At 48.7% G+C, this 8,930-nt stretch overlaps 1 protein-coding gene and 1 pseudogene across 2 annotated transcripts in view; both read left to right on the plus strand.

Annotated features, from left to right (window-relative positions):
- The first annotated feature begins 186 nt into the window (after positions 1-186).
- On the plus strand, positions 187-489 carry LOC110594711 (annotated as a pseudogene).
- A 7,193-nt stretch (positions 490-7,682) lies between these two features.
- ZMYM3 (zinc finger MYM-type containing 3) overlaps positions 7,683-8,930 on the plus strand; it is a 15,836-nt gene continuing 14,588 nt past the window's right edge. Inside the window, exon 1 of one of the 2 annotated variants that reach the window (XM_021707930.1) lies at positions 7,683-7,851. Coding sequence is in view for 1 of the 2 variants with exons in the window: in XM_021707929.1 (XP_021563604.1) it covers positions 8,457-8,500 (44 nt within the window). In the remaining variant the exon portion in view is untranslated. Of the gene's footprint in view, positions 7,852-8,368; positions 8,501-8,930 lie in introns of those variants that run through there. The other variant, XM_021707929.1, reaches the window with a different exon arrangement.

An 8,930-nucleotide genomic window follows, 5' to 3' on the forward strand; every position in this document is an offset into this window, starting at 1 on the left:
GCCAGGCATGGTGGCATGCACCTGTGGTTCCAGCTACTTGGAAGGCTGAGGCAGAAGGATAGCCTGAGCCCAGCAGGTTGAGGCTGCGGTGGCCGTGAGTCTGTCACTGCACTCCAACCTGGATGAAAGAGTGAGACTCCGACTTAAATAAATAAATAGAATCCGAGTCTCAGCTGCAGAAGTGAGATGATGAAGGGAACATCATCATTTGGAAAGCATCGCAGTAAGACACACCTGTTGTGCCACCGCTGTGGCTCTAAGGCCTATAACCCTCAGAAGACCTGTGGCAAATGTGGCTACCCTGCCAAGCACAAACAGAAGCACAAGAGAAAACTGAACTGGAGTGCCAAGGCTAAAAGGCGAAATATCACCAGAACTGGTTGAATGAGGCACCTAAAAATTGTATACCACAGATTCAGGCATGGATTCCGCGAAGAAACAACACCTAAACCCAAGAGGGCAGCTGTTGGGGCATCCAGTTCATCTTAAAAATTTCAACAGGTTCATGACCCGCCTGGGCAACTTGGCGAGACCTCATCTCTACAATAAATCAAAAAATTAGCCGAGTGTGGTAGCACGTACCTGTAGTTCCAGCTACTTGGAAGGCTGAGGCGGAATGATCGCCGGAGCCCAGCAGGTCGAGGCTGTGGTGGCCAGGAGTGGCCACTGCACTCCAGTCTGGGCGACAGTGAGACTCCAACTCAAAAAAAAAAAAGAATTTCAACAACTAGGCATGCAATTAATGTTCTGATTTAAAAAGAAAAAAAACCTAGGCGCAGTGGCTCACACCTATATAATCCCAGCACTTTGGGAGGCCAAGGTGAGAGAATTGCCTGAGCCCACAGGTTCAACACCAGCCTTGCAACTTGTTGAGACCTCATCTCTACAATAAATAAATAAATAAAAATTAGCCAGGTGTGGTGGCACACACCTGTAGTTCCAGCTACTTGAGGCGGAAGGATCGCCTGAGCCCAGCAGGTCAAGGCTGCGGTGGCCATGAGCGTGCCATTGCACTCCATCCTGGGCAACAGAGTGATACGCCAACTCCAAAAAAAAAAAAAAAAACATGTGGTTCCAGAGTTGGTTCTACAGAGTGAAACTCACCCTAATCAAATGACTGCCAAAGAGACTGCAGCTTAGTGCTTCTTTCAGAGTTAACCACTCAGATAGTTTACTTGAAGTTCTACAAAGTCCCTGTTGATGCTCATGGAAATCCTTGAATTCAGAAAATATTATACCTCCATTTGTTTGACCAAGTTATATGTAACCTTGCCTGTTTGAAAAAATAAGGTTTGACCTCCAGCAGTAATTAGTTAAATAAAGCATGATATATCCAAATGATGGAATAATATACAGCCATTACAATTATGTTGTAGAACATATTGTACAAAATGATTGCAATTTTGTTTGTTTTGTTTTTTTGTCTATGATTGAAATTTTGTAGAAATATGTACACATGGGGAAAAAAAAGGACTGGAATGATACACATAAAAAAGAGCAGTAAGACCAGGTATGGTGGCTCACGCCTGCGCTTAGGGAGGCCGAGGAGAGAGGATTGCTTGAGCCCAAGAGTTCAAGACCAGCCTAGGCAACACAGGGAGACCTTGTTTCTATTAAAACAAACAAGCCCGGCTCGGTGGCTCAGCCTGTAATCCCGCGCCTTTGGGAGGCTGAGGTGAGTGGATTGCCTGAGCCCGCGGGTTCGAGACCCGCCTGGGCAGTGAGACCTCATCTCTAAAATAAATTTAAAAAATTAGCCGGGTGTGGTAGCGCTCACCTGTAGTTCCAGCTACTTGGAAGGCTGAGGCGGAAGGATCGCCGGAGCCCAGCAGGTCCAGGCTGCGGTGGCCGGGAGCGGTCACTGCACTCCAGTCTCAGTGACAGAGTGAGACTCCAACTCAAAAACAAACAAACAAACAAAAATAGTAAGAGCAGTGGTTAGCTCTAGGTGTTAGGATATAAGTGATTCTTGCTTTCTTCTTCAGACTTTCTGTGCTTTCCAAAATTTTTATAGTGAACATTTATTTATTTATGAGTCGGAGTCTCACTCTGTTGCCCAGGCTATAATGCATTGGCAGCTCACAGCCACTGCAGCCTCTATCTGCTGGGCTCAGGTGATCCTTCTGTCTCAGTCTTTCCAAGTAGCTGGGACTACAGGCGCACACCACCATGCTTGGCTGACTTTTTAATTTTTCGTGGAGACAAGGTCTCGCTATGTTACCTAGGCTGGTCTCAAACTCCTGGGCTCAAGCAGTCCTCTTGCCTCAGCCTCCCTACGTGCTAGGATTATAGTCCTGAGCCACCAAACCTGGCCATCTCACTTAATCTTACTAGCATCCCTATGTGATATTATTTTCTTCATTTTACTTGTGGACACTGAAGTTCAGTGTGGTCTCATGAATATTGAATCAGGATTTGGATCCTCATCTTTCTGGCTGAAAAGGCCAGACTCTTTCAGTGCACATTGGCTCCTTAAAAAACAAAATGTTAAAAGTCTATTGTGTGCCTGAAACATTTCCAATCCTTATAATAACCCTGCAAAGTAGATGTTAATATCCTTATTTTTTTTAGCCGGGCTCGGTGGCACAGCCTGTAATCTCACACCTTTGGGAGGCTGAGGTGAGTGGATTGCCTGAGCCCACGGGTTCGAGACCCGCCTGGACAGGCGAGACCTCATCTCTACAATAAATCAAAAATTAGCCGGGCGTGGTAGCGCACGCCTGTAGTTCCAGCTACTTGGAAGGCTGAGGCAGAAGGATCGCCGGAGCCCAGCAGGTCGAGGCTGCGGTGGCCGGGAGTGGCCACTGCACTCCAGTCCAGGTGACAGAGTGAGACTCCAACTCAAAAAAAAAAAAAAATTAGCCAGACATGGTGGTGTACACCTGTAGTCCTAGCTATTGGGGAGGCTGAAGTGGAACAGGTCTTTAATGCTTAATGAAGAAGTCTGATCCTGAGTATTATACTTCTAGCTTTGAGCCTGTACCAGCTCATTTTAATTCAGAGTAAAAAGTCTTTAATATATTCTTGTACATTCATGGAACTCTGATTACCTATTATGTGCTTCTAAGACTAGAACCAGTTTCAACTGTATTTTGAATTTTCTACAAAGAATTGCTCTTGCCTAACCTATTTGTTTTCTTTTTCTTTCTTTCTTTTTTTTTTTTTTGAGTTAGAGTCTCACTCTGTCACCCAGACTGGAGTGCAGTGGCCGCTCCCGGCCACCGCAGCCTCGACCTGCTGGGCTCCGGTGATCCTTCCGCCTCAGCCTTCCAAGTAGGTGGAACTACAGGCGCGTGCTACCACGCCCGGCTAAATATCCTTATTTTTAAATGTTAATATTTTTTCCTGATTATAAAAAGAATATGTGTGCGGGGTCAGGTGGCTCACGCCTATAATCCCAGCACTTTAGGAGGTGGAGGCAAGAGGTCTGCCTGATTCCAGGGGTTCAAAACCAGTCTGGGCAACATGGCTAGATCTCATTTCTACAATAAATCAAAAATTTAGCTGGGTGTGGTGGCATGCACCCGTGGTTCCAGTTATTTGGAAGGCTCAGGCGGAAGGATGGCTTGAGCCCAGCAGGTCGAGGCTGCGGTTGCTGTGAGCATGCCACTGCACTCAAGAGTGGGTGATAGAGTGAGACTCCTACTCAAAAAACAAAAAACTAACAGAAACAATTATGTGCTCAGTGGAAAAATTTAGAAAAGAAAAGTAATGCAGAAAATTATTTTTAAACCCATGTATATTTCTCTGACACAGAAATAATTATTCTTAACATTTTGGAGTATTTCCTTCCAGTCCTTTTCTATGCATACATGTATATAGAATTCCTCTATAAAAATTAGGATAATATTTTAACTGCTTTAAAAAATTAACATAATATCAGAAGCATTTTTGTTTATCATTAGTTTTTTTTGTTTTGTTTTTGTTTTTTTGAGTTGGAGTCTCACTCTGTCGCCCAGACTGGAGCGCAGTGGCCACTCCCGGCCACCGCAGCCTCGTCCTGCTGGGCTCTGGCGATCCTTCTGCCTCAGCCTTCCGAGTAGCTGGAACTACAGGCGCGCGCTACCACGCCCGGCTAATTTTTTGATTGATTGTAGAGATGAGGTCTCACCAAGTTGCTCAGGCGGGTCTCGAACCTGCGGGCTCAGGTAATCCACTCCCCTCAGCCTCCCAAGGCGCAGGATTACAGGCTGAGCCACCGAGCTGGGCTTAGTTTTTATTATTTTTATTGTTTAGAGTAGGTTTGGGTTCACAGCAACATTGAGCTGAAAATACCAAGAGTTCCTATATACTCCTTACCCCCACATAAGGCTCAGCCTCCAGAGCTGTAAACATCCTGTACCAGAGTGGTAAATTTGTTACAATGATGAATCTACATTGACACATCATTATCAACCAAAGCCCATAGTTTACCTAAGAGTTTCCTTTTGGTGTTGTACATTCTATGGGTTTTAATTTTTTAAAGAAAGCCTTTATTTTTTTTAGAGCAGTTTTAGGTTCACAGCAAAATGGACAGATAGGTACAGAGATTCCCATGTGTCCCCTGCCCCCATGCAGGCACAGCCTCCCTGATTGTCAACATCCTGTACTACAGTGGTACATTTGTAACAATGATGAACGATGTTGATACATCATCAACCAAAGCGCATAGTATACTTAAGGGTTTCCTTTTACTGTTTTATATTTTATGGGCTTTATTTATTTTTTGTTTGTTGTAGAGACGAGGTCTCACCAAATTGCCCAGGCTGGTCTCAAACCTGCGGACTCAGGCAATCCACTTGTCTTGGCCTCCCAAAGTGCTGGGATTACAGGCTGAGCCACCGAGCCCGGTTGGCTTTATTCTTTTGTTCATTTTTTTTGAGTTGGAGTCTCACTCTGTCACCCAGGCTGGAGTGCAGTGGCACACTCACGGCCGCTACAGCCTCGACCTGCTGGATTCAGGTGATCCTTTCATCTCACCCTTCCAAGTAGCTGGAACTACAGGCACACACCACCACACCTAGCTAATTTTTTGATTTATTGTAGAGATGAGGTTTCACCAAGTTGCCCAGGCTGGTCTTGAACCCATGGTCTCAGGTAATCCTCTCACCTCGGTCCCCCAAAGTGCTGGGATTATAGGCGTGAACCACCATGCCTGGCAGCTTTACTTTTTTAAAATAAAGACTTTATTAGTTTTTAGAGCAGTATTGGGCTCACAGCAAAATTGACAGGTTAGGTACAGAGATTGTGATATACCCTGTCCCCACCCCCATGCAGGCACAGCCTCCCTGTCAACATTCTGATCAGAGTGGTGAATTTGCTGTAATTGAAGAAGCTACATTAACACATCATTACTAATCAAAGGTCACTGTTACATTAGTATCCACTTTTTTTTTTAAGTTGCAGTCTCACTCTTGTCGCTCAGGCTGGAGAGCAGTGGCATGCTCACGGCCACCACAGCCTCCACCTGCTAGGGTTAGGCGATCCTTCCACCTCAACCTTTCAAGTAGCTGGAACTTCAGATGCACGCCACACCATGCCTGGCTAGTTTTTGTGATTTATTGTAGAGATAAGGTCTCACCAGGTTGCCCACACTGGTCTTGAACCCCCCAGGCTCAGACAACCCTTTTGCTTCAGCCTCCCAAAGTGCTGAGATTACAGGCTGAGTATTTACTCTTGATATTGTGCATTCTATAGATTTGAACAAATGTATGAGTATACTGACATGCATGTACTATTACAGTGTCATGCAAAGTAATCTCACTACTCTAAAAATCCTGTGCTCCCTGTTATTAGTTTTTAAAAAATGTGATTGTTAATTACTACGTCCATTATATGAATTTAACCAAAATTGATTTAACCAATCTCCTATTATTAGACATTTAGATTGTTTCCTTATCTCTGTTTTAAAGATGAGAAAACAAGGCCCAATGACTTGTACAAAGTCACCTGGCAAGAGTAGGCAAAGTTGAGATTATAAAGCTGATCTGATGCTGGAACCTATTTTTAAGCAATCATACTGCCTCTAGAATTAATAATACATCATTTGAGCCAGTCGTGGTGGCTCACACCTGTAAACCCAGCACTAGAGAGGCTGAGGCAGGATTCCTTGAGCCCAGAAGTTCGAGACCAGCCTAGACAATAAGCGAGACCTTGTCTACAAAAAAATCAAAACAATTAGCCAGGTGTGGTGGCTCATGCCTGTAGTTCCAGTAGCTCAGGAGGCTGAGGCAGGAGGATCACCTGACCCCAGGAGGTGGAGTCTGTGATGAGCCATGATGATGGTGCCACTGCATTCCAGCCTGGGTGAGAGTGAGACCCTGACATCATCATCATCATCATCATCATCATCATAACAATACTTACTACACCATCTAACCCCCTTAGGTTGTCTCCCCTCAACTTGAATGATGGTGACCAGGTACTCTCCACAACCAGAGCACCCAAGGATCCAAGCACATGTTGACAAGGGCAGACAACACAAAAGAACTAGGTAGCCCAACTGAGAAGGAACAAGCAGAAAGTGCAAAGGGAAGGTACAAAGAAAAAAGCAGAAGGTGGGAGATGACTACACAGAATACTGGTTAAGATAAAGAGAAAGCTGGATTTGGGAAACCTAAAGGGTTGAAATGCCTGCTTTTATCTCTTTATATAGGAGAGAACAAAGATAACCTCAAGGCCATGCAGGAAACTAGGAAGGATAAGGTTTCTGGGAAAGTGACTGAGAAAGGGGAGGGTAAAACTCAGGAGGACTACAAGGCTAGGAGAGGCTTAGTGTGCAAAGGAGGAAAGGCAGGAGGTCAGAGTCAGGCTAGAGTAGGAACTAGACACCAAACCTTCGTGTTCCTAAAGGGACTTTCTTCCAGCCTGAGCCTCTTCCAGTATCTCTTGCTCTCCAGCCCTTGGGGGCTAGTGTGGAAACGTGGGGAACAGGGATTGTAAAGTGCTCTATTATGAGGACTGAGAATGGATCCTGGCACACATTTTTTTAAAAGCCAGTAGGCTCAACGTTAGTGCCACCTACCCCTACTCTCCACTTCTCTAGCCTAACCTCAGCCACACCCACATGCTAAGGACCATCCAGGAGGGGGAGCGTGAGTGTGTTAGCGCGCGTGCGTGTTCGTGCGTAAGTGAAGCAGAGACAGAGACCGAGACAAAAAGAGACAGAGGAAGAGCGAGGGAAAGAGAGAGCGAGAAGAGAGAGACAAGCCAAGACAGAAAGAGGGAGACACACATACATACACACCCAGAGCTATCGGCCCTGGTGAAGGAGGAAAACTACTCAAGAGATAATGCAGGGAGTTCCTGCAGGAAGACTCTGGGAGTAGATCTCAGAACTTACCCTAAGACCGTTAGGGGGGGTGGTGGCTTTGCGAACCTGGTTTGGGGGTCGTCAAGCAGTAACGGTTACTGCATAGGCGTTGTCACTGAGCCAGAGCCATTTAACCCGCCCCAGGTGGCTGGAGACCAAGCTTAAGACACCCCATAACTATGACTCTAAGACTGGTTAGGGGGCCCCCCCGAGGATGCAGACAAGGGGAGGAGGGGCACGTGAGGGCTGGGTCCCTGCCTCCCCCCCCCCCCGCAATCCTCGGCTGTCACTCACTACCCCACTAGTCGCCCAGGGGGCGGGCCCCGGAGAGGTGGGGATGGGGGGAGGGTAATCTTGGCAGATGCCTGCTGCATGGCGTAGGTAGGGACTGTTGAGGGAGGCGGACGCTGGGGGATTGAACACGAGTGGGAAGCGAAGAGAGACACGGGGAGGGGGAGGGGACCGGGAACCATTTGAATGAGAGGAGGGGATCACGGGTAGAGTGGGCTCCAGGAGGTAGGGTGGGCACGAGTGTGACGGGGGCCAGATTGTTGAGCCAGGTAAGAGAAGCAGGTGCGTAGATATGTGTTTTGGGGGTTAGTGTACACGGCCCTTCGGTGGATAGGGGGACGGTGCCTTTCCCGGGGGCGGGCTTCAGAGCTGTAGAGGCTATCTTCCTCCTCAACTAACGGGGCCCCGGGCGGGGGCTCAAGCTCCATCTCCGGTGACTGCACTCCACTCCACAATTTCTAGGCGGCCACTGGGCTGGGAGTCTCGCGCCGGGGGCCGGCGCTGTCTCGCGAGCCCCCTCCTTGAGCCAGCCAATGGGCTTGGTTGCTGGCACCGCCCGCCCGCCTGGTGCAGAGCGCTGGGCGCTGCGAGCGGCGCTGCCATTTAAAGGGGCCGCGACCCCTGTCCCGGCTGCTAGGGAGGGAGGTGGAGAAGGAGCGCGGGGCCGTCGCTGTCTGCAGTTCTAGGCTTGTAGCCGTTACACTAACCCTGCCGCAGGTAGGGGTTGGGCCTGATCAAGCCGAACCGAACCTGCAGGCTGGATCTCGCAGTAGCCGGGAGGGGGGTCTGAGGAGAGATCGTAGCTCCAAAATGTCTTCCTGTAAATGCCTGAGGTGGGGGGTGGGCAACGGGAGAAGGGAGGACTGAGGGAGCAATGGGAAAGGGGGACGGGGCTGAGGAAGTGGGCGACCCTGGAAGGTAACTAGGGGGGAAGGGGTTAGGAAGGGCAGTTCGTGGGGGCGGGGGGAAGGGCTGAGGGAAGACCATGCAACGCGGGGAGAGACAGTGGGGTCAGACAGGGTGGGTAAAGACAGGGGAGCTGGGGGGCTCTAGGAGAGTGGGGAGGAAATAGAAACTGAGGTCGCGGGGGCGGGAAAAGCTCCTGGTGGCGACGGTCCTAGGAGACTCTAAGGGGCCGTTCAGCCCGAGTTGGGGGGGGTGAAAGGTAAGGGGGAGGGGAACTGGGAGTTGCAGTCGGTTGGGGGGGCCGGGCGGGTGAAATGACCCACTGCCTGGCGAGTGTGGGCACAGGGCCAGGGCGGGGAACGCCTCTCCCCACAGAGGGCGCTGTATGTGTGTGTGTGGGGGGGGAAAGTGGTCATTAGTACTAAAGCCTGTGAAATGCTTG

The sequence above is a fragment of the Carlito syrichta genome, unplaced genomic scaffold, assembly GCF_000164805.1.
Source record: "Carlito syrichta isolate Samal-C Ts95f unplaced genomic scaffold, Tarsius_syrichta-2.0.1 Scaffold127161, whole genome shotgun sequence".
NCBI lineage: Eukaryota > Metazoa > Chordata > Mammalia > Primates > Tarsiidae > Carlito > Carlito syrichta.